Below are 25,133 nucleotides of genomic sequence, written 5' to 3'. Positions count from 1 at the left end.
AGAGAGCTTTGCTGGACATTGGTGCCCTAGCGTTCTTCTAAATCATCTTAAAAGTTATCACCTGTTAGGAAAAAGTAATGTTTTACCTAACATTATATCAAAATACTTAGATACACATTATTAAAGTCCCTGTCATTGTACTACTTATGATAATTTCACTTTGGTCCTTGAAATAGAAAACTATTTTGATAAATAGCTCCATTTTATATGCTATTATCTTAGTCAAGATTATATTCCTTTAATACAAACATTTAAATACACTTTTAGTACTTGTAAGATTTGTGCTATGTGAGAAAAATATTAATATGATCTTATGATTGAATAGCATATCTAAGCTCAAAAAAGGCATTTTAGTCTTATGGGTAAAGAAATTAGGCTCCACAAAGGTACAGTGACGTTGTAAAAGTTGTACAACCTAAGGAGCCACAAATTAAAGTAGAAACCCCTGTATTTTTATATAATTTGATGAAATCATAAATACAAAAAAAATTCATGTATCTTACCCAGTCGAAATTAAAAGAGATAAAGCTGTCACTTCTTAGCTATCGCAATAACATCGACTGATTATTCCTAGCTACTTTTTGTAAAGGACCTTAAGATAAAACTATAATTTGGAAGTTTTTAAAAACTTTATTATGTGCATATTGATTCTCAAATACAGACTTGTTCAGAAAGCCAGTATTCTAGTATAGGAACTGCTTATTGAATTGAAAGGCTCAATTAGAAAATAATGGTAGCAAATAGTATTTATGGAAAGACTTTATAAGAAATGTTAGGATCATTTTAATATAGTAGTGACCATAGGTAGCTATTCATAAATATTGTTAAAGGCCTACTAAAATAGTGTTTAGAAAATATGAAAATAGAACAATTGAAAGACTTAAATATTTACTGACGGGCTGTTGTCAATTTCATCAGTACAGTGAAATCACGGTTTTAGGAACCATAGTTTTTTAGTAGTGTAAGTGGAAGATAAAGGGCGTCTACTCGGCTACTTACTATTGTAGGGGAAAAAAATGTGGTAACATGATAAATCCTTTTTTTTTTTAATTAAATCATAGCTGTGCACATTAATGCAGTCATAGGGTACAATGTGCTGGTTTCATATACAATTTGAAATGTTTTCATCAAACTGGTTAACATAGCCTTCACGGCATTTTCTTAGTTATTGTGTTAAGACAATTTATATTCCACACTTGGTAAATTTCACATGTACCCTTGTAAGATGCGCCATAGGTGTGGGCCCACCAATTAATTGCTAAATCTTATTCTGGATTTATTTGGGTACACATTCGTAAGTACTTTAAGGATTGATAAAATGTGGACTATTTTGCATACGTCAGTAGAAAATTGGCCTCGGTCATGGTTTCAGAGCTATTCTCAGAGAAGTGAGTCAGTGAGTTAGGTCTAAAAGGCCAGACATGAATGTCATCCAGAGAGATCTTTTTAACAAGAAACTTAATAGCTATGAAGAAAAGATAGATGCCCTAGTTATTTATTGTGTAACAAACTACTACAAGTTAATGGTGTGAAAACAACACAGTCATGCTCTTCTTTTTTTAAATAAATAAAACAGAATCACTGAGGATATGTCTATGAACATAATCATTATTTCAAAATAAAATTTTGTACCCAATTTAAGTTTTCTCAAAAACTAGTTTTGGAAAAGAAGTTTTTTTTAAATATGTTGAAAATAAAATTATAAGACCAGTTTCAGGGGTATAATTTGATTTGTAACAAATTAATTTTTTTAAATTAATTTTTGTCAAAATTAATTTCCAAATAATTTTATGGGTTTTTTTTTTTTGTTATTGTTGTTTGGGGGGGGGTTGTTTGTTTGTTTGTTTGTTTTGCAGTTTTTGGCTGGGGCTGGGTTTGAACCCTCCACCTCTGGCATATGGGGCTGGCACCCTACTCTTTTGAGCCACAGGCGCCGCCCAATAAGTTTATGTTTAATTGTTTAATATTTGGGGTGTAGAATGAATTTATTTTATGTCTCATCACATGTATTAAACAGTAACACTGATTGGCAGAATAACCTAGCATTTTAAAATTTTCTATTAAAGAAGAAAATTTTTTTTCAGTATTTCACTTTTTAAGAAAGTTTCTTTGCTCCATATTAATGCGTGAGAAGATATGGTAATTATTAGAGAAACCAACACAAAGGAGATACCTTAAAATAACTTTCATATTTCAGTTATACAAATATATGCCTAGCTTTTTTTTCTCTAACTTGTCAGAAGAAGGGTAATTATTTTAGAAATAAAAATAATACTTTATTACGTCCCTTTCTAAAACGTGATTTAAGCTTTATAATGTCTAGACCTATGCTAACATAACACCTAGGCCTAACCTTCTGAGCCTTTTATATTAGTTGTGGGGCTTTTTGTTTTTGTTTTCACCCACTAGATTTCTCAGATTTAGAAGCATTTTTTTCCCCTTTCCACTTTCTCCATCTCCTTGGATATTCTGTCTTCTGTATTTTATGCTTTCCTCAATGACTAGAACTGTGTCTACCCATAGAAAAAGCTTGATTGAATAGTCACTGAACAAGCCAAATAATGTATTTTATCATAAAACAAAGTCATCTGATTTTTTTCTTCATACAAACATGACCTGTTGTTTCACAAGCAGGTTGTTGGCTCTCATATGAGTCCTGTGTTGAGTCACAGTGGAAGACACCAGGAAAATGAACACCAAAAAAGACAGAGCTATCTGAATCCACCAATTATGGTCTCTTCTTCCAGTTCTTTCTTAATTCTACCCCCTGTTTTATTTTTCATTATTTTAAGACATAACTATCTCCTGATTTCAGATGTTGATGTTACTAAAAAGGTGCTCTCAGGCAGATGCTTCATCAGATGACACTTTTTATTATTATTTTAGATATTATAATTGTCTTACCACAAAAATAAGAAAGTAAGGTGATGGTTATGTTAATTAGTTAGATTTGAACATTCCACATTGTATATCAAAACATCACATCGTATGCATAAATGTATACAGGTAGGATTTAATAAAACATTAAAAAAAATTAAGTATATACTGAAAATGATTTGTAGTTATAATTGACTTTTTTATAAAGATGAACTACTAATGCTATATTTTTCTTCTTAATTTTTAAGTTATATAGATTCTTTGCTGTTCCTTATCTGTGCGTATCAGAATAATAAAGAACTCTTGTCCAAAGGCTTATACAGAGGACATGATGAAGAATTGATATCACATTATAGAAGAGAATGTTTACTAGTAAGTGGAACACACAGAATGTGTGCTTATCATTTTGTCTTATACTAGGAAAGTTTTCCAGATGCATGTAACTAGTTGACTCTATAAACTCGGATGGGATGAGAATCACAGGTCTATAAACGAGGTCTAGTCCCCAAGATGGCACCTCACACTCAATTTTTTATCCCTTCTGCTTTATGGAGCCTAAGTGCTGCAAATGGTAAACCAGAAACGTTTTCAAAATGAAATCAGTTTATGTTCCTGTATTTAGATTTCTTTATCCTACCACTCCTTTGTTGGTGGGAGAAGGATTGAGTAGATCACTAAGAGATACCATTTTCCTACATTTTCCTGAGAATTGATACATGGGGGTGCACTTGATGCACATAATGTTACAGGAGTCTGTCTGTCTGTGCACCGAGTGATCGGTTATTTCTTTCTTGGATATTTTCATGAACTATGTGGGCAGAAATATTCGTATTGTTATAAACTTCTAAAAATTCAGTTTAATTTTTTTGCGCCAGTTCAGTGACAAAAGTACTCAAAGATTGTCCAAGAGTTTGAACATGTATAGGTCTGTTACATGGTTTAAGTGTACTTTAAAAAACTGTAATTGGGTCTGGTGGTGAAGTCTTTGCCAGTAAACATTAATTGTAGTGTGAAACATGACTTTTAACATTTTTGAATGGGAATAATAGAGGGTTGTTATCTTATTTTTCTCTCAGTTGATTTTACTGCATTTGACTGTGTTTCAAAAGTTAAATTGGTGATGGATTATATCCCTCGAGGATGGTATTCTTAATTTGACTAGTTTCAAAGGTTTTTGAGTCATTGAGAAGGAACACCTGTATTATATGTATTTTGGCTTAAAAAAATAAACACTTTTATGTAAGCATTTAGAAATATGCATAAGATGTATTAGAGCAATTTTTATGTACCTTAAAAACACTGAATTTGAGGGTGTGGAAATATTTCAGTAAAGCTGATTTTAAACATTAATAAAACTAAAACTTGAGGTTCCTACAAAACATTCAAAAAATATGACCATTTTTTTATAGTAAGCGAGCCATACTGAGTTGTTTGTTTTACATGGGATTGAAGTGAAACCCCATGAGATTTATTTTAATGTTCCTGTCACAACTTGTTACATTGTGTATTTAATGAGTGTCAGGGAGGGATACAGAGATGAATAAGACACATACCCTCTCCTTAGAAAGCTCAGTCTGGCAGGAGATAATTCACAAATGATTGTCCTGGATGAAGTACCTTTATGAGAAATATGCAAGGTGATATACCTGTAATGATGAGGAGGAACCTTAAGAGATCTAGGTTTTGATGGATAAATTGGAGTTTTATTCTTTGTAGAGAAGGGTAAAGAAGATTCCAGCCAAAGGAACGCTATGGGTATGTCAAGTATCAGAAAGGAGTAGACTGGTGTCAACAAGTCCCTGCAGCAGAAGGACGGAGGAAGGAGAGTGAGGGTCTCAACTAAGGCAGCAGGACAGTTGGTGTGAAGCAAGATGGTGAAGGGAATGAAATGCAGGGTGTGGTGACTGTTAGATGAGTAGGAAGAAGACGTGGAAGAGCTAAAGCTGCCTGACTTTCTAGTTTGGTGTTTACCTTGGGGATTCTTTTTTTTTTTTTTTTTGAGACAGAGCCTCAAGCTATCCCCCTGGGTAGAGTGCCATGGCATCACGCTCACAGCAACCTGGGCTCAAGCGAGTCTCCTGCCCCAGCCTCCCAAGTAACTGGGACTACAGGCGCCCGCCACAACGCCTGGCCATTTTTTGGTTGCAGCCATCATTGTTGTTTGGCGGGCCCGGGCTGGGGATTCGAACCCGCCACCTTAGGTGTATGTGGCTGGCGCCTTAGCCGCTTGAGCCACAGGCGCCAAGCCTACCTTGGGGATTCTTAAATTTCTTTGTTAACTACTTGGGTACCCCTGCATCTAAAACAGTTCCTCCATGACAGTCACTTATGAAGAATTTATTGAGGGAATAAGTGAACTGATTACATATTTTTGTATCCATAAACATAATACGGCAGGACCTCCATAGTTGACCACCTGCTTACATTGACCACCTCCTGAACTTGACTTAATTTTCATAGAAGGCCATGCACCCGTCATGTACCTATCAGTACAGCAGGCCTAGTTCCCTGTGTTGACCAGTTTGTCACAGTCCCTTGGGTGGTCAACTTACAGAGGTTCGACTGTAGTTTATATTCACTTGACATTTAAGCATAAAATGATGAGTTTTTTAAAAAATCAATATGGAGTCTGAATTTCTTTATTTTTGAAATTAGAGTGTGTGTAGAATTTTAGAATCGGAGGAAGTTAATCTCTAGAAAATAAAAAAAAAGACCTCTGTAGTGACGATCAAAGTAACACAAGCTGAACATGAACTAAAAACACAATAACCCAGTTTTCTCCGCTGCTTCTTGCTTTCCGGTGTCACATTTCTTGGCTTTCTCTGAGAAAATTTCATTCTAGAGTAGAATTCATTCTAGAATTCTAGTAGAATTCATTCTAGAGGTTGTTTTTTTTATGAGGGCCATTTGTTCTAATGCTGTTTACGAACATATTTATGCCGTCTTCAGTATTAACACAGGTGTTTTTATTTATTTGTAAAAAAGCAACTAACTGTTCTTTTCCCCATTGCATTAAGAAATTAAACGAGCAGGCTGCAGAACTGTTTGAATCTGGAGAGGATCGAGAAGTAAACAATGGTCTGATTATCATGAATGAGTTTATTGTCCCATTTTTGCCCTTATTACTGGTGGATGAGATGGAAGAGAAAGATATACTAGCTGTGGAAGACATGAGAAATCGATGGTGTTCCTACCTTGGTCAAGAAATGGAGTGTAAGTGTAATCAGTGCTGGTAGGCCCTCGAGTTGTGGGGGTAAAAAGCAGTTAGAATTGGGTGCGACTTATTTTTGCCACTTTTTATAATCCATAGTATTAGTACATCATTTACGTTTTTTCCTTACTGAGAAATTAAGCTGTACCTAGTATGTTGCCATTTATCTCTCTTCCCTGAAAATGGCTGTGATTTTAAATGTATCATTGTAAGTTAACAAATCACGTTGAAGACGATGGTCTTAAAATTTCTGTCTTCAGTGAAATATAATTGTTTGTATTTGCAGCAAACCTCCAAGAGAAGCTGACAGATTTTCTGCCCAAACTGCTTGATTGTTCTATGGAGATCAAGAGTTTCCACGAGCCACCGAAGTTACCTCCCTACTCCACGCATGAACTCTGTGAGCGATTTGCCCGAATCATGTTGTCCCTCAGTCGGACTCCTGCTGATGGAAGATGAACCGCGCACACTTTCCCCAAACATACTGTATAAACTCTTTTTAGTTCTTAACCCTTGCCTTCCTGTCACAGGGTTTGCTTGTTGCTGCTATAGTTTTTAACTTTTTTTTTTATTTTAATAACTGCAAAAGACAAAATGACTATACAGACTTAAGTCAGACTGCAAATAATAAAGCTGAGAATCGCATGGAGCTCAGACTTTGTTTTAACCAGAAATGATGTATAATCACAAATCTGATTGACTTGATTACGGCAAAACCATGCTCTTGCCGTCTTTCTGTTACAGTATTACTTGGCTTTTATCTCTTCTTTATCAACAGCTTCCCATTCGGTCTGGATCCTTCCATGACTACAGCCATTTAAGTGTTCAGCACTGTGTATGATACATAATATTTGGTAGCTTGTAAATGAAATTAAAGAATAAAGTTTTATTTATGGCTACCTATGTGTTTGTAAGCAGGTATATTGTATATCAGTGTATTATTTTAATTATAATATATAAAGGCATTTTGTCAGGGTTAAGATTAGGGAATACATAGATTAATATAATCTTGTAACTTTGCTCTAATGGTAGCACATGGGAAATTTATTAAATATTTGACACTTAAATATATCTATATTTTTTAACTAAGTCAATGAACTTAGTATGGCACCTAAACCTGTGTTGAATTCAGTCAGGTTTCGCTAAAGTAAATGGCTGATTTTTAAGTCAAACTACACTGAAACTTTTAACCTTTTCTTAGATTAATTGTATTTTTTTATGTATTATAAATAATACCATGCAAGGTGATTATTTTGAGAGAAACCTGAAAAAAGTACTTGAATAAGGGCTATTTAATTGTGAAACTTAAATATGTACATATACACATGCATATACACACACGTACCCACATATATATATATATATATATATATTCTTCATAATGGAGGACAATGTTTTGCATTATATAATCGTTCTATTTTTGTAAATTGTATACCACTTTAATTGAAAATGTTCTCTACTAATCATCGCTGTGAAATGAAGTTGATAATGTTTAACTAGAAGTTGTGAGTACCTTAACTGCTTTTATTTACCTCCTTTTCGAAAAGAACAAAGCTGTAGAACATTTTGTAGCTGGAACTGCTGTGTTAGCTTAATGAAGTAATATTGTGAATTAAAATCAAACTCAATGCTTTAAAAGTAATCATGTTACCAACCTATTTTTTGAATTTATAAAAATCTCTTTATAAATGAAACTTAGTGTAGTAAAATACGTCATTACACTACGTGTATGTTTGTTACAGCGTCGCCAAAACTAGCGCCCTCTGTAGGTGCCCCTCCCAAAAGGAAAGAGAAAGAAAAAGCGTTCGGCTAATATGGATGGATGTGCTGCTGAGGAGTTCAAGACAAGGAGCTGGTCATTGCTGTTCCCCACCCCCCGTCAAGTTAGATTTTGTGTATTGTACCTGTCAAAATGTGTTTGGGTTTATTCTAAGGTCTCTGCTGAGCAGAATTCTACATGGGTTTTCTAGTCTCGTCAAAAGTTTAAAACCTTTGTATGTATCACCACAGCTATTGGAAAGCGTCTTTAGTATTTTACGATACTCAGCCACAGTGGTAAAGTCATTTGTGTGTATGTGTGTCATTGACTCCCGAGACACCACAGTGCTTAGATACCGTATGGAAAATATTCCTTTCAAAAGGCGCATCCGAGGAATCGTGTGACTCTTATGCTGAAGGTAAGTGTTGTTGTGCTTACTTTGGACTTCAAAACCAGGTTATTGATTCCTAGTAATGAATCTGAAATAACTCCTTTTATAAAGGAAGCTGTTTCTTTAAGACCTAGGGAGGCAACTTGTTTTAATGCTGACTTTTAGACAAATTTTAAGATTTATGTCAGTGAAATTTCTTTACATAAATCACTGTGTTAAATATAGTTTAAATAGCTGATAATTAAGAATTGGAACCTCATGGAACCGTTAGTGTTCACGGCAGGTTTTGCTTTGATCTAAATGACTTTTATGGAGGTTACTATTGCATTGCCTCCCATCCCCCAAAGTTATTAATTTGAAATAATTCAGGTAAAATTAAAATAAAGCTTAAGACACTTGGGCTGACCAACAGCAATGAGGAACACTTCTAAGACTCTTCACATTCGTTAAAATACAATAATGACTGTACATTAAATTAGTAGTTTTCAAAGTGTGTTCTTCAGATCAGCAGCTTCAGCAGCATCTGGTAACCTGTTCTAACTGAAAATTCTTCAGCCCTATCTCAAAACGACTGATTGAGACACTCCTCAGGGGATGTGTGTTTCAAAAAGTCTTTCAGATGGTTTTGATGGCTGCTGAAATTGAGAACCACAGCATTAAATGAAACCACTGGTGGCCTTTTTTCTGCACCTTAAGGTGATGCTGTTTAATTTCCATTCATTTATACTCTTGTCTGTATAAAGCTTCCTGTATTTCCCTCACTGCAGTTTGAAGAAAGCAACTAGATTTTCTTGCTTAGTCTTAGATTTAGTTGATAATAAGGTAGATTTTCTCCTCCTATATCTGGATGTCCAAAGTGCAGTGTCCTTGTTTTATGGTTAAGACTTGTTGACTCAGGCCCCTGGGTCTGGTCATCCCCCAGAGCTACAATAATGTGGATGCTTGGGGTTGGGGGGAGTGGAATTGGGGGGTGAGTGGGAATACCCTGGTGTGATTTTTTTGAAACTTTATATTTTTAGATAGATTAAATACCATTTGTTGTGCCCATGATAATTTCATCCCAAATGTGTATTAGTCTGCAAAGAGATGCCGTAGCAAAATACCAAAGATTTGGTGGCTTATAAAACAGAATTTTTCCCATAGTTGTGGAGCTGGAAGTCTAAAATCAAACTGTTGGAGGTTTCTCCTAAGACTTCTCTCCTTTGTTCGCAGACCACCACCTTCACTGTGTGTCCTCACCAGACTTTTCTCTGTGTGCTGTATCCTTGATGTCACTTCCTTATAAGAACCCTGGTCATACTAGATTAGGGCAAACCCTTAAGACCTCAGCTAACCTAAATTACCTCTTGAAAGGACCTATTTCCAACTACAGTCACTTTGGGGATTAGGACTTCAATGTCTGAATTTGGGGAGCAAATAATTTATAACAGTATGTGATAGCCCAATATGTGTACCTCCTTTCCAGAGATAAGAGTATGACTGTTACTGTCATCTCTATACCCTCAAGATAACAGTGCAAATATCTATAGTTCTGTTCTTTCATCTGATTCATTTTCTTTTACTTTTTTGTTCTGAAAACCATATTAAAATCATAGCAATCCTAGCTAGAAATTGCTTACTAGGCATGCATCTAATCCATATTTTCATTGAACAAATTTTTGTTGGATGAATGAAAATAGTTCATGTTGAAGCCTGGTTTTTGTTCATGTGTTTATTTCATCGGTTTCACCTATATCATGGGTATATTTTTATCTGTGCCCTTTTCCATTCCCCTCTCTACCCCCAGTCTAGAGGTGGTGCTGTTAACCATCACGGCCACATAATTTTCCACGTTTGGGTAACCTTAGGCAACATGTACATAAATGGTGGTGAGGGTTTTGGGGGACTGTGGAGGGAGGAAAGGGAGAGAGTCACTGTTTTATGAAAATGAAGTACCATCTAGTTTATGTATCTTCTCTGTCTCTTCTCCCTCTACTTCCAGCCTCCAGTTCCTACTTTTTCTAATTAGCTTGGATAGGAGTGGCCTACAGTAAAAAATAATATAATGAATAACAGCACTGATAATAAAAATGTGCTTGGTGGAAGGAACCACATGCAATTGAATACACATGCAAATGCAGGAAGATTTCAGACGTCCTCATTCACTCCCTGGACAGGTCTCCATGGGTGTTTCAGATCCTCACTTCCTCCCTCCACTCTTATTAATCTCCAGCTTCTCCAACACTGGATCGTTCGTTTGCCTTGCCAGGAACTTTGGGGACATTAGGTTTGATCCTCCTTTCTACTTTGCACCTTCATACCCATAAATTTACAATTAACTATTGGTTAACCAGGATGTAATAAGGGAGCGGACATTATCGATAACCCAATTTATGAAGAAAATTGGAACAGAATGTAATATAAAGTGAACTTAGAAATTTAAAAATACCATGGTTTTGGAGGCATATTTGCTCTTCTACAAAAGTAATCCCAAAAGCTCACTTTTCCACCCTAGACCAGCCTGTACAACATGCTCGGCCCACAGCAGATGGTTCTCTTGCTTTTTTTCACAATCTAGAGCTAGGCCGGTATTGTTAACCCCAACTGTGCATCAGAAGCCTATGAGAAGCTTTTTGTTGTTTTTCTTTTTAAAGTGTCCAGAACAATGGTTCTCAACCTTCCTAATGCCACAACCCTTTAATACAGTTAAAAGGGTTCATGACCCACAGGTTGAGAACTGCTGCTCTAGAACATATCTGTCATGGATATTCTTTTTTTTTTTTTTTTCAATTTATTTTTGGAGATTCATTGAGGGTACAAGAAACCAGGTTATACTGATTGCATTTGTTGGGTAAAGTCGCTCTTACAATCGTGTCTTGCCCCCCAAAGGTGTGGCACACACCAAGACTTTACCCCCTCCCTCCTTCCCTCTCTCTGCTCTTCCTTCCCCACCCCTACGTCCTCCTTTCTCTCTCTGCTCTCCCCTTCCCCTGTCCCCACCACATCATTAATTGTCCTCATATCAAAATTGAGTTCATAGGATTCATGCATCTCCATTCTTGTGGATAGTCTTAAAAGGCTTTCAGCATGAGAACTGGTTCAAGAACACTGCGCCTGTGGCCCTACCCCAAGAGACTGTTGAGCCTTAGCTAAGCAGGGTGGAGGCATCTCCTTTTGCCTTATTGTGTGTCTCGTGAAAGGGCGAGGGCTTGCCTCAGCTGCAGAGCACGCCTATGCTGTCAGGCGCTCCAGCCAGAGCTACCCACAAGCATTTTCAGTCCATGCTGGATTGCTCCCCCTTTCTGAATGCTGAAGAATGTAGGCTCTGGAACCAAACTGCCCAGATTCCCAGGTCTGATTCTATTAGTGTATATTCCCTTGATGGAATGATATAATCCTGAATTGAGGATTACTCACAATTCTCCTTTTTATTTCCTATTGATTATTTTATGCTTCTCACTCCTGTGGCTGCTGAGGTCTGTCTTCTCTGAATTTGGACTGTTAGATTTGTCTCTGAGCAGTCTCTCCCTCTTTGGTATTGCCCTTAAAATCTATCCCCCACGCGTTTGGCAGAATGATCTTTCTAAGTGGTTTGTTTTACGTGACTGTCTTCCACTGCTGGACTGAGCTCCTCTAGAAACTATATCTCTTGCATTTCTATCCCCAGTCCCCATACGTTCTTGAGGTTCTCCGGTACTCTAGTCCCCCATGACCTGCACTAATACAGTAGTCACTACGTATTGAAGTTTAAATCACCTTAAATTTAAAAATCTGTTACTTAGTCATTCACACTAGCTACATTTTAAATGCTAGACAGCCGCATGTGACTACTGGTTACGCTACTGGACAACATGTTTATGACAGAAGTTCTACTGAGCAAAGCCGCCCAGCCCAGTGCTGATGGAGACATCGCGATGTATTAACATCCCTTTACATCAGACCACCCTCCAAAGTGCTAACCTGAGAAAATTGCCTGTCAGCAGTTAAGCCTCTCTATCGTAATCCTGCCATTATCCACGTTCCTGTCCTTCCCAGATTACCTCTCTCGGTATGTGTCCAACCAGGAAAGTCTACACTACTCTAAAAGATAAAGAGGCAGTAGACGGTAACCCGGAGGTCATAACTGCAGGATGCAGCTGCGGGGTTGGGGGGACAAAAGGAGAAAGAGTGCGCTCACCAAATCCTTGGAGCTCCACAAAATGGTCATCATGGAGTGGGTACCTCTGAGAAAGTTCACGACCTAACTGGTCTTAGCAGTTCTGAGGGGTGGGATCCAAATAGTTGTAGATGCTCTGAAAGTAATTGAATGGATCGCCTTTTGTTATTAGATCACAGTGATAAGAGTAGCAAGTCAAGACAAAGAAGTACATCTTGTTTTCTTCTTTTTTTTTTTTTTTTTTTTTTTTTTTTTTTCAGTTTTTAACTTGCGTCCTCCAGTATATGGGGCTGGCACCCTACTCCTTGAGCCACAAGCACCACCCGGTCTTATTTTCTTCTTTCTATCTTCCAACTCCACCCCCTGCCCAGCCCTTCCTATTTGCAGAAACTAATAAGACAGCAATGGAAGGGTCAGGGAAATGCAGTTTGCTGAATCCTAGCCCCTGCTGTATACCAGGGCAGGACTGGAGGTGAGAGACAGGACGTAAAGTACCAGCACACTGGATTCTGTCAAAGACTCCTTTTTATCCAAGGATTTTAGTGCTTAAGACTCCATATATTCAGGAATTTGGAAAGACTCTCTGGACCCTCATGTGTGTTCTTTACTTTACTTTTTTTTTCTTTTATTGTTGGCAATTCATTAAAGGTACAGAGAACCAGATTACATTGATTGCATTTGTTAGGTAAAGTCCCTCCTAGAATTATGTCCCGCCTCCAAGAGGTTCACACACACCTCTCAAGTGTGTTTTGATTGAAACCTTATTGCTCATTTCTACCAAATGAGATTTTCGTGCTGCTATTGAATGCTTTATTTCTAAGATTGGCAGGAGAGGGATATACAATACATATTGTGATCAGGAATTCATGCCCATCTATTCATTCAGACATTTCTTGAGAGCTCACCGCGTGCCACAAAATCTGTCAGATGGTATATACATAAAATAAACATAAGTAATGAGACCAAAGTGATAATCAGCCCAAGTCCGTTTATATATCCAGAGTTAGGCACTGGTAACATCTGTGTGGTAGATGACTCTCGACGTCTTCCTGTGCACATGCACATGTACATACAAAACCATCCAAATGGCGTCACAAAAACTTCACAATGCAGACGTAATTTTAAGAAATTCTTTCAGAAATCTGTCTCCTATATGGTGTCTGACTTTAAGGAGAGTTATTTACGCATATACAATGTGGTTTGCTACATATATCTATGTATATTTTGTTCATTTTATCTTCCCACTGAATTTCTAGATGTATAATTTCTATCTGGGTCACTGAGAATGTAGATTTGAAACTTTGAGCTAGATTGGCAAACCGCTCATTACCAAAGCTGTTCCAATCTTGGCATTCTGTGCCGAGACACAGCATGTCATTGGTCTTGAATGTTTTTCAGTGATGGCCAAGAGTTTATTGTTTCTTTGGATTATTTTTAGTGACAGTATATATCAGCATGTTAATTGGCTACTTGTATTTCTTGTGTAGGTAACTGTTCATCCTCTTAACATTTTTTCTTTTGGGTTATCATGTCTATAAATCTGTAGTTGCTTATATTAGGAATTATTAATCATTACACTGCAATATTTTTTATTCTGTTATTTATCTTAAGTTTCCTTCATTTCTATGTAATCAAATCTGTTGGCCTGCTTTATAATTTCTTCCTACAGTGTAATGATTAGAAACAACTTTGCCTGGCCAGGATTATAAAAATACTGACCCATGTTTTCCCCTGATACGACTTCACTTTTTTATGTCAGTCTTTAAGGCAGTTGGTAATTATTAAATTAAATAATGAACTACAAATTCAACATTTTTTGTTGATATTATCCAGCTGTCATAATGTTTGTAAAATAAATTCTCATCTTTTCCATCAATTTAAAATGTAAACTTCACCACATAGTGGTAGATATTTTATTTCTGATATTTACAAATACAGCATTTATTGATCTTTCTAATATCAGATATGTTTCTGATATTTATAAGTACAACATTTATAAATATGTAGAATGTAGATTTAATTATTATGTCCTTGTAGCCATGATTTCTTAGAAATTTAATTAATACAGCATTTACAAGTATTAGAAATATCATTTACTTGTCTGTTCAGCTACCGTCAGTAATCTAATTAATGTGGATTCATATTGCTTGAACATTGATTTAAAATACTTGTTTTATAACTGATAGTTTCATATCTAATAGGCCAAATATTATTCTCCAACTCATAAACACATCGTTCATTTTCATTCAGAATTTTCTATACTACTTTACAGATATACTGTAGAATTTAGCTTTCTTTAATAAAACTTTAGCTTTTCTTTAATAAAAATTTCATTGGCATTCTGGTTATAATTATATAGGCTACAGAATGTATTGGACATTACAAGGACATACAGAGAAATTGTGGCACTTTTACAACAGTGAGTATTCCTATCCAAAAAGAATATTGTTTGTCCTATTAAATTCATGTGTCCCTTAACAGAGTTTAAAATTTTTCATTTTTACTTACTCAATTTTAGGTATCTTAATATGCTTTTATATTTTTTAATGTATATGAATTAGCTTTTTTTTTTTTCTCTTTTTTTGAGACAGAGTCTCAAGCTGTCCCCTTGGGTAGAGTGCGGTGGCATTACAGCTCACAGCAACCTCCAGCTCCTGGGCTCAAGCAATTCTCCTGCCTCTGCCTCCCAAGTAGCTGGGACTACAGGCACCCACCACAATGCCCAGCTAGTTTTTGGTTGCAGCCGTCATTGTATGGCGGGCCTGGGCTGGATTCAAACCCTCCACCTTAGGTGTATGTGGCTGGCGCCTTAGCCACTTCAGCCACAGGCGCCGAGCCAGCTTTTTTTCTTCCCTTTTACAAACAATGTTTTCTAAGAGAACATTGTATAGAACATCAGCTCTCACAATGTTGGTTATAGGACCTCTTCACACTCAAAAATTATTATAGGCCTTAAAGAATTTTTGTTTTGGCAGTTTATATGTGCTCCTGTTTACCATTTTAGAAATTAAAATATTTAAAACGTTTATTGAAGAATTGAAGGGCAGTGACTGTGGCTCAGTGGGCAGGGTGCCAGCCCCATATACCAAGGGTGGTGGGTTCGAACCTGGCCCCAGCCAAACTGCAACAACAACAACAAAAAAATAGCCATCCATTGTGGCAGGTACCTGTAGTCCCAGCTACTTGGGAGGCTGAGGCAAGAGAATCGCCTAAGCCCAGAACTTGGAGGTTGCTATGAGCTGTGTGATGCCACGGCACTCTACCGAGGGCGATAAACTAAAACTCTGTCTCTACAAAAAAAAAAAAGAAAGAAAGAAAAAGAAAAATTAAATGAAAATGATATGCCTGTACAACATCTATGTTAGCATAAGTAATATATTTTAAGTGAAAAATAGCTAAACTTTCAGCCCCTTCATCTGGATGTGAATGTGCTGAAATGTAAAGAAATAAAATACTAATTACACAGAACTACCCCCCAACCTTTACATAATTATGAAAATTATGCTGTGCTCATGCTTCAAGATTAACATAGAGAATTAACTTAAAATTCACACTAGCAAGGACTAAAATATTGATCATTTTCCAGATTGATGGAGAGCCCTTTTCATAGTAGCCATGATTTCTTAGAAATTTAGATAAGTTCTTAGAAAAATAAAAATTATCCAAGGAAAGCAATTTGAAACTTCAGTATACTTTCATTAGTCTGGAATTTCACCCCTGCACGACAAAACTGTTGTTTTGCTGGGGTTGCAGTCCCGGGCTCTATAATTGGAGAATGTCTCCAGGAAGAAAGTTGGTCTGGTGTGTTGCGCTGGTCTCAGGTGTTACATCCTTTTACTGCCCATTGTCCAGACACTGGAGAGAATTGCTTTATATATTTTTATCCAGTTTTATGGTTATCGATGGGAAATTATTCAGATACCAGCTCTTCCATGAAATCTCAGAATTATAAATCTTTTAGAAGATAACATAAGGGATTATCTTTAAGATCTTGGAATAACAATGGATTTCTTCACACGGAAAATGTTAAATACAAAGGAAATTTTTTATAAATATAACCATATTAAGGAGTCCATCAAAAGATTCTCTCAAGAGGGTGAAAAGACTAGACACTTTAGGCAGATGTTTGCAACCTGCAGGGCAGTGTACTGGTAACAAAATTATATAAAGCCTGGATTAAGGGTTTGAGTAAGGTAACTATGGTGACATGCTTTCTGAAATGTCCTCAAATAGTTTATAAAAACTGACCAAATAGGCCAAAGAAAAACCTGTAAGCATCCTGTTCAACAAAGTTAAGTGACAAGGCCCTTTCATAAGAAGACAACTGCGGTATTTTGGACAGACTCTGGCAGATTTAGAAGATGTGACAAGGTAGCAGAGTTAAGAGCACCACAAATCAGGAAAAACCATGTACATACATATATTTAAATCAATACAGAAATGCCTGATAATCCAGTAAAAAAGTAGACTTGAACAGGCACTTGACCAAAAAAAAAAAAAAGCCAAATAATTGATAAAATGAAAAGATGTTCAACCTTATTAGGAAAAGAAAATGGAAATTAAAACAAGAAGATACTACCAACCACATAGAAGATTGACAAGAAATGTGACCATTCTCACTACCAAATGTAAGATTTGTAGGTAGCAATGTGCACTCTCACACTGGTCGGAAGGGAAATCGATGCAGCCACCCAGGGAAAGGGGTGAATATTGTAAAAATCTCAAGTTATTAAGTGTGTTATTTAGCAGTTCCTATGTATTTTTCCTAAAGATAATTTGGGTACACATGTATCATGTGTACAAAATGTTCTTAAAAATATTTTTTATATTATAAAAAACTGGAACCAACCCACTATCCATCAACAGTGAACTGACAAATTGTACAGAGTGTCCCCGAAGTCCCCATACATGGGGTGAGGGTGGGGGATTGTACTAAATGTATCTTTATTTACGAAGTAATTACACAAAATTTTACAAAGAAGTTGCCAACACATAAAATACTTTGTAAAAATTTTTGTAAAATTTTTAAATGAATTCCTTGTAAATAAAGGATTTAGCTACAATTTTTCCGTTTTCCTTAGGTATGGCTACTTTTGAGACACACTATTATATATTATGAATTATTATGCAGCAATTGAATAGGGTAAAACAGGGCAAGTCAGTGGCTCACACCTATTATCCTAGCTGAGCCAGGAGGATTGCTTGAGGCCATGAGTTCAAGAGTTCAAGACCAGGCTAAGGAAGAGTAACACCGCATCTCTATTAAAAAAAAAAAAGTAGAAAAGTTAGCCAGGGATGGTGGTAGTGCCTGTAGTCCCAATTACTCTGGAGGATGATGCAAGAGGATCACCTGAGCAAAGTTGGAGGCTGCAATGAGATGCTGTGATACTACTATACTCTAGCCTAGGAGACAGAACTAGGATCCTGTCTCAAAAAAAAAAAAAAAAAAAAAAAATTCCAAGCCATAGTTTGATATCCACATGGGTAAAATAATATTAAAGAAGTGAGACAAAAGCACATATAATGTAATTTATTTAATGCTCAATTTAAAAAAAAGAAAAACCCTTAGTTAAAACCAAATTACTTAAGAATACATTCATGGAGAGTGAAACTAAATTAGGAAAATGTTACCATGTAAGACAGGATAGGGGGTTACTTCCAAGAGGGAAGAATTTGAAAGGGATATCTGGGAGTCACTAGACGTCTTATTTCATATGATTTTGTGTTTTTATTTTATGTATGTAAGTTTGGAAGTGAAGTTATAAATTCAGAGCTTAGAATTATCCCCCAGAGATAGGAAGTTAATATAAATCATCAACTCTCAGATACATTTATAGCCAAGAGATTTTGGCCTAGGACTGAGTTCTGAGGAACAGTAACAGGTTGTGTGCTGGAGGCAAAGCCTGCAAAGGAAATAGAGAAGAATATTGAATGAAGTAAGAAAGTCTGGAGTCTCTTCTCTTGAGAGAGAATTTTTGAAAGTAGGAAGTGGACCCCAATGGGACGTGCTTCTGAGTAACTTGAGGACAGAAGAGTAGGCAATCTTAAAGGCTGGTAGGGACAAAGATCCGTTGGTGTGACTTCAGGAGTTCAGTGGGGACTTCTTTTTCCAGCAACATGGCTGACTATGCAGACAGAAAACACTCCCATTAACAAGATACTTATAAGACTGGATAAAACAATCAGTTGGGGGTGTTGTTTGTTTTGGAAACAGAGTTTCACTTTGTTACTCTCGGTAAAGTGCCATGGTGTCAGAGCCCACAGCAACCTCAAAGTCTTAGGCTCAAGTAATTCTCTTGCCTACTCCAAAGTAGCTGGGACTTCAGGCACCTACTGCAAAGCCCAGCTGATTTTTAGATCTGGATCTCGCTTTAGTTCAGGCTCATCTTGAACCCATGAGCTCAGGCAATCCTCCCACCTCAGCCTCCCAAAGTGCCTAAACCAGTTTTAACATATCCCTTAGTGTGTCCAAGAACCAGAAGACCTGAATCCATTTGCTCACCTGTGCCAAAAGGAAGAATAAATTACTTTTCTAGGATCCCCACAGAAAAAATTACAAAATGGTTAGCATACAAAGGGGTACAGCCAAAAACGGAAACATTATACAGATGACTGGACTTAAAGGTATTTGTGGTATTTGTCATATTTTTATAAATTTCCATTTCTTCTCATATCCTAAGTAAATACTAACTTTCTTATATAATTTAACATTTTTCGTTTTAACTTCCTAGCTCCTCCCACTATAAACTGGATTTTTGGACCCACATACTTTATTAAGGCCAGTAGGCAGGGGAAAAAACATACAGCTTAAATCCTGCGTGAAAGGCAAAATTGTCAGAAAAAGGGAGAAAACCTCCCAAGGAAGACAGTAAGTAAACTTGTTTACTTCATGGTTTGTTCTGGATGGAGGGAGCAATTCACAACCACAATCTGAGTTTCTGGATATGTGGGTTTGAGGCGGAAATTGACATTGCATAGACAATCTGAACCATGTTAAGATGAGAACTTTTTAGTTTGAAGTGGCCCTGGTTGAGAGTGACACCAGCAGCCTGACAGTAATCTAAGTCCTTTGAGTAAACCAACTTATACCCAGAAGAGTTGAAAATGAAGAAAGTATTAGCCTTGAGGAACATGGTGTTTTAATTGACTTTATAAGAGCTAAATATAACATTTGTAGAAATTAGCTTCCAGAATTCTTTCACAATTTGTCTCAACTTCATGGCAGTTATGCATACACAGGAAATGAAGAATTGTCTCAGTTATTTTCTAAAGAAAGAAGAATTGAAAGAAATAGTATGATAGATTGTGTTTATCAAATTAAAAAAAAATTGTGGCCAATTTTCCAAAATCGTTTCAAAATATTGTGGCCTTAAATTGTCTTTACCTCATCTAATACTTCGTTGGGTTGGATTTAGAGAGGAGTCTCCCACATCCCCTTCTAAGTGTGCACTAGTTGCTGGCAGGTCCTTCAGAATCTGTCTCAGCTGCAGAGAGTCACTCCAGGACTCGCCATTTCTGGAGTCTCCCACATTGGGAGTCCAGGGGTGTATGAATTAAAGGGAACGCTATTTTGGCTCCAAACAAAACCATATAGGCCCCCAAAGGGGTTGGCCACAGCTTTTATCATCACAATTGGACTCTCTCTATCCAATTCTAGTTATGCACCATTCTTCCCACAGATGCTGACTGTTCTCTGCTTCCAGGCAACTAGTCTGTGCCACACATTTACCCCATCAATCCCCCGTGATTAGGTTTCCCCAGTTTAGTGATGCAAAAATAGAAGCAGGTTCATCTTATCTCTCATTTATGGTTGTAAATGAATGTCTTGTTTAATAAGATTTATCCATTTCATTAAGCCAAACTAGTTCATCTAGGTATGATTATCCTGTTTAATAGTCCCCCAAACAGCAAAGATAATGAGTAAATTAGAGGCTTCCCTAAATGAAAATTTACTAATAGAGTTATCAAATTGCTCTATGCCGTCACCAGTGTGTATATGTTGACCATTATTTTGATAGCTTTTTTAATAATTTAAAAAATGCTTGTAGTTGAAGAAAGAGTATTTATGCTGAGAAAACTTGATTGTTGTCTTCTGAATTCCCAGTAGGTGGTGTCATAATACTGTATTTAGGGAATAGTTTTTAAATATATATATATAAAGTAGAAAAAAGAAAGTGCTAATATGTGCTCAAACATACGTACTTTCATTTTTACAGGGGCTTTACTTTTTATTCTAAGATGACATTGTTACAAATACCTTAATTCTTTATTTCTTCACATTTTCACTAAAAAGTATATACTAAGTGATAGTGTTTTACTCCTCTCCAGAATTATATAAAACTACACAATTAATCAAAGAACAAGATGCCCAAAATGTTCACAGAAAAATTTTCCCATGTTTTTTTTTTTTTTTTTTAGATGTATGAGGAAGAAACTGTACTTGTTTCGGAAGTCATAATAATTGCAACCTTTACTTTGTACTCAAAATATTTTCTACTTCTGGCTACTCTTTTTAACTATCTAAATCATAAATGATTAACCTGGATGGAAATTCACCTATTGCTAGTTGAGTTCAATGTAGTCTCAATTTTTCTACTTTACATTTTAGCAATCCCTATGTTTACTTTGGCAGTGTAATACTTGGCTCGGATAGTGAGCTCAGAGAGTAGTATGGCTCTGGGCAAGGATGACTCCAAGCATACCATGAAACAGTTCATGCTTTTAGTGTCTTCCCAGCTAGACTATAAACCCTTTGAGGGTTGGGTCTATGGACTAGTGTTGGGTTTTTTTGTTTGTTTGTTTTGTTTTGTAACCTCCGAAATGCCTGATTTAAACTAGGCAAACATACCTGGTACCATCTGGCAAAGGCACATTGAAGAAATGAGATGTTAGGTAAGCTTAAATAATTAACTCCTCCTGAACTCTCTGTACACCCCAGAGATTAGGTGTCTGCAGTGTGAGATCTAACATTTTAGTAATTAAGTGCTTATGATACTTCAGTAGTCAAGAATCTGAAGATCTATAATCTTCATGGTTTGATCTTTAATGGAAAGATACAAATTCTCTTTTAAAAGTTGTAAATATATCACTTATTTTTAAAATATATTAAAGAAGTTAAAGTATTTTTTACTTTCTATTTTTTCTAAAAATTAAGAAATTAAGTTGAGGTAATAAGTTTAAAAAAAACTGTGAAAAATTGCCAGCTACCTCATTATTTCAAGGAAACGTTGAACTCCTTTGAAGGAGCAGGACATATGGCAGTCATAGGAACTTCAGCAATAAGTTTGACATTTCCCAGGAAAGTCGTCTCTTCACTTTATCACTGAGTGTGGTAGTTTGAAGAGATGTTTCCTGAAGGCTCTCCAGGTTTATTTCTAAACTCTAATGACCTCCAAAATGTATGGAAATAATGACATTTCTTCCTGAGAGCCAAGATCCCTTACCTCAGGTTTTATAGGATGAATTATGCCTCCCTTCCCTAAAATTCATCTTTTAAGGTATAACCCCCAGTACCTCAGAATTTGGAGATATAGGGTCTTTAACAAGGTATTAAGTTAAATGTGAGATCATCAGGGTGGGCCCTAATGTAATATGAAGTGTGACCATATAGGAGGCAAAAATTTAGATGCAAATATATAGAGAAAGACGACCATGTGAAGACACATGAAAAGATAACCAATCTACCAGCCAAGAAGAGAAGCCACAGACAAAACCAACTTTCGTGACACCATGATCTTGGACTTCTAGACCCGAAAGTTGTGAAAAATAACCATCTGTTTTTTAATCGACCCAGTATGTTGTACTTTGTTATAGCAGCTCTAGTATACTAATACACTAGCCAATAGTTGAATCTTGTTTTTGGTTTCTTCCCTTGATGGAAATGTTCTCAATCTTACCTTTGCCTGAAAATTAAAGAGAAGCTTTGGAAATACAGTTCTGGGGCACTGCAGAGTACGTCAAGGGGTTCAACCGAGAGCCCAAGAATCACCCCAGTTGATCCCAATCAAGGTTGTCTGTCAGCATTAGGAGGCCAACATTGTGATGTGACAGTCTTTTCTCTGAATTTCACAAAAATCTCAATTATGTCCTCTGGTGGAAAACTACTTCTTGGGGTGAAAAATTCTAGAACTCAAATTCAGAATAAAATATCAAGTGGAGTTCTTATTTCTGGAAATGGTACAATCTGATGCTTCAGAACAATACTCCTGTAAAAAAATAAGCAAAAAAAGTACCACATAACATGTAAATATCTATTTGAAACCATTGGAAAACTAAATAACAGAGATGGAGGATTTGAGAGGCCAGAATAGAGGGAAGGTGGGAAGCCCAGGTAGATAATATCAGCATCTTCCTTTACTGACTCCTAAAGAAGCAACTCAGATGTGGGGAAGCTGAACAGCGCTTTAATTGGGGTGATTCATGGGGCAGGAGGCTGGGGAAGAACAAAAATTGGAGTTCAGGACCCGTCTATCATGAGAGCCCATCGAAAACACACTTTGCTGACACCTTAAGGGCTTATGCTCTAAAATTAAGGGTAACAGAAATAGACCAGGACTTGAAAGAACTAAAGCCCAGGTTTGCATCATTTGAATGACTGATGAGATTAATGTCTGGTGGGACAGTTAGTACCCCTAGCTAAGCTGCCTACCAGAATAAACGCAAATCATCTGTGGGTAAAGATATATCATCCAGACCCTAATATAGGCTCCCAAAACCCTTCATAACATCAAAGCAAACAACAACTAGCATGAGAGAAAACATGACTGAATTAAAATGACAAAACATCATTAGGAAAAGGGGCGTGGGAGCTCCAGATCAAAAGTACACTTTAAAATTAGTGTGATAAGTAGGTTGAAGGAGCCAACCAGTGAATAAAAATTTCATCGGATCACTGTAAAGTAAAAAAGAACCAAATGGAACTTAGAGAATTAAGAATTACTGAAGAACATTGTAAATGAATTTAACTGCATAATGGACACACCTGTAATGAACACTGAATTACAGTGACAGGTAGGAAGAAATGTCCAGATTGAAGCACAAAGAAAATAATTTTTTAAAATACAGAAAAGGTGGGTGCCGCTATGCCTCAAAAGGGTAGGGCGCTGGCCCCATATGCTGGAGCCCCAGCCAAAAATAAATAAATAAAATACAGAAAAGGATATTTAAAAAACATGGGATTTAATAAAAAGGACAAACATACATCGGGTTGAAGTACCTAAAGGAGAAGAGAGACAAGGGTGGAAGAGAAATAATACTTAAAGAAGTAATAGATAAGAATTTTTCAAAACCAGGGACAGAGATGAATGGGCAATACTTGAAAGGCACCACAGACTCTGAGCAGGACACACATGAAGAAAGTCACCTCCATTCCCAACAGAAATTACAGAGAACAGCAAAAAAGAGAAAATTTTAAAAGCAACCAGAAGAGCATCTCAAAAGAAGCAAAATAAGACAGGTAGCTGAATTCTTATGCTTAATAATAAAAGATAAATGATATATTCAGATTGCTGAAAGGGAATATTAGGTAATTTAATTTCCAGCAAATGAATTTTTTGAAATAGCAGTGGAATCACAGTCATTTTTAAAGAAAAATAACTGAAAGATTTTGTCATTGGAAGACTCACACCGAAGGAAATATTAAAGGACATTATTCTCCCAGTCAAAGGAAAGTGATCTGAAATGATGGAGAGAAAGGAAAGAAAGTACAAAGGGCAAAATAAATAGACGGGAGAAGCAGCATTTCTGGAATGGTAGAGTAAGGTCTTCTGAAAATCTGTGCTTGCACAAAAACAGTGAAACCACTGGGGCAAAGGATCAAGCTTTGTCAGAACTCTGGAAATTAACCAAAGACTTGTGATAATCTGAGGAGTGTTTATTCAGGAAAAATGAATCATCTCAAAAAGAAAAGCAACTTTGCGGCCCTTTTACTTGCCGCATTTGTAGGCCCTTTAGTCCAACTCTTGGTAGCCTTGGAAGCTTTTCTGTCCTGTAATAGACGGTAGTGACTATTAGGTTAGTAACCCTAACCCTAACCCTCACTTTTGCGTGCCTGTGGTCCGTGAACTCATTCCTCAATTCCTGAGACCAAGAACCTGGTGAGATGAGGAAACCGCTATCAGGAGGAGGGAAGCATTTTTCATCTGTTCAGGGTAAGTGCTGTGAGTATGGAGCTCTTTCTCCAAGCCTTTCCTTTTCAGGTTTTTTCCCTCACATCATAGTTATTTTACAGGCATCAGTTTTTCTGGCTCCCCTAGCCAGGAACACAGTGTGATTTTTCAGTTACCCCACACACTACTGGGTAGCCTCATAGATTACAGTTAACCCCAGGCTGAGAGTAGTGGATGGAGGTGCTTGCTTTATACCATTACATTACTGTCCCTCGAGGGTGTATCCCCCACAGGAGACATGCAGAGCCCATCGGCTTCCCTTCCCTCTCCAGGGCCTTTTGATGTTATCTTTAGTTTTAGAGCTACTTACTGGTGAGTCATCTGTTAGGATCTTACTCCATCATTAATAGAAATCTTCTGATTGGTTAATCCCCAGACTTCTGGAAAAATTGATACAGATAAATACCTGTTGGACATGTAATCTTTAAACAAGTAACATGTGTTTTACACGCCCTATTTACTCTGAGTCTGAAGGCACTTAGAAGTTAATTTGAGCCAACAGAATGTAAAATGGATCAAATATGTCCAGGTTCCTACTTAAGCATGTAATAGCCAGCCTGTCACCACCAGACAAGGACAAGGCTGTGCTCCCT

General features: G+C 36.7%; 1 protein-coding gene across 3 annotated transcripts in view; it reads left to right on the top strand.

The window, feature by feature from the left end:
- USP25 (ubiquitin specific peptidase 25) overlaps positions 1-8,148 on the top strand; it is a 148,321-nt gene extending 140,173 nt beyond the window's left edge. For 2 of the 3 annotated variants that reach the window (XM_012801587.2, XM_023509677.1), the window contains 3 exons: positions 3,126-3,249; positions 5,895-6,090; positions 6,375-7,809. In XM_012801587.2, coding sequence (XP_012657041.1) covers positions 3,126-3,249; positions 5,895-6,090; positions 6,375-6,547 — 493 coding nt within the window. In that variant the 3' untranslated portion in view covers positions 6,548-7,809. Of the gene's footprint in view, positions 1-3,125; positions 3,250-5,894; positions 6,091-6,374 lie in introns of all 3 variants that reach the window. The other variant, XM_012801589.2, reaches the window with a different exon arrangement.
- Positions 8,149-25,133: the final 16,985 nt, after the last annotated feature.

Source organism: Otolemur garnettii, unplaced genomic scaffold (assembly GCF_000181295.1).
Source record: "Otolemur garnettii isolate 467f Iridium unplaced genomic scaffold, OtoGar3 scaffold00009, whole genome shotgun sequence".
NCBI lineage: Eukaryota > Metazoa > Chordata > Mammalia > Primates > Galagidae > Otolemur > Otolemur garnettii.
This window is presented reverse-complemented; position numbering and strand designations above follow the sequence as displayed.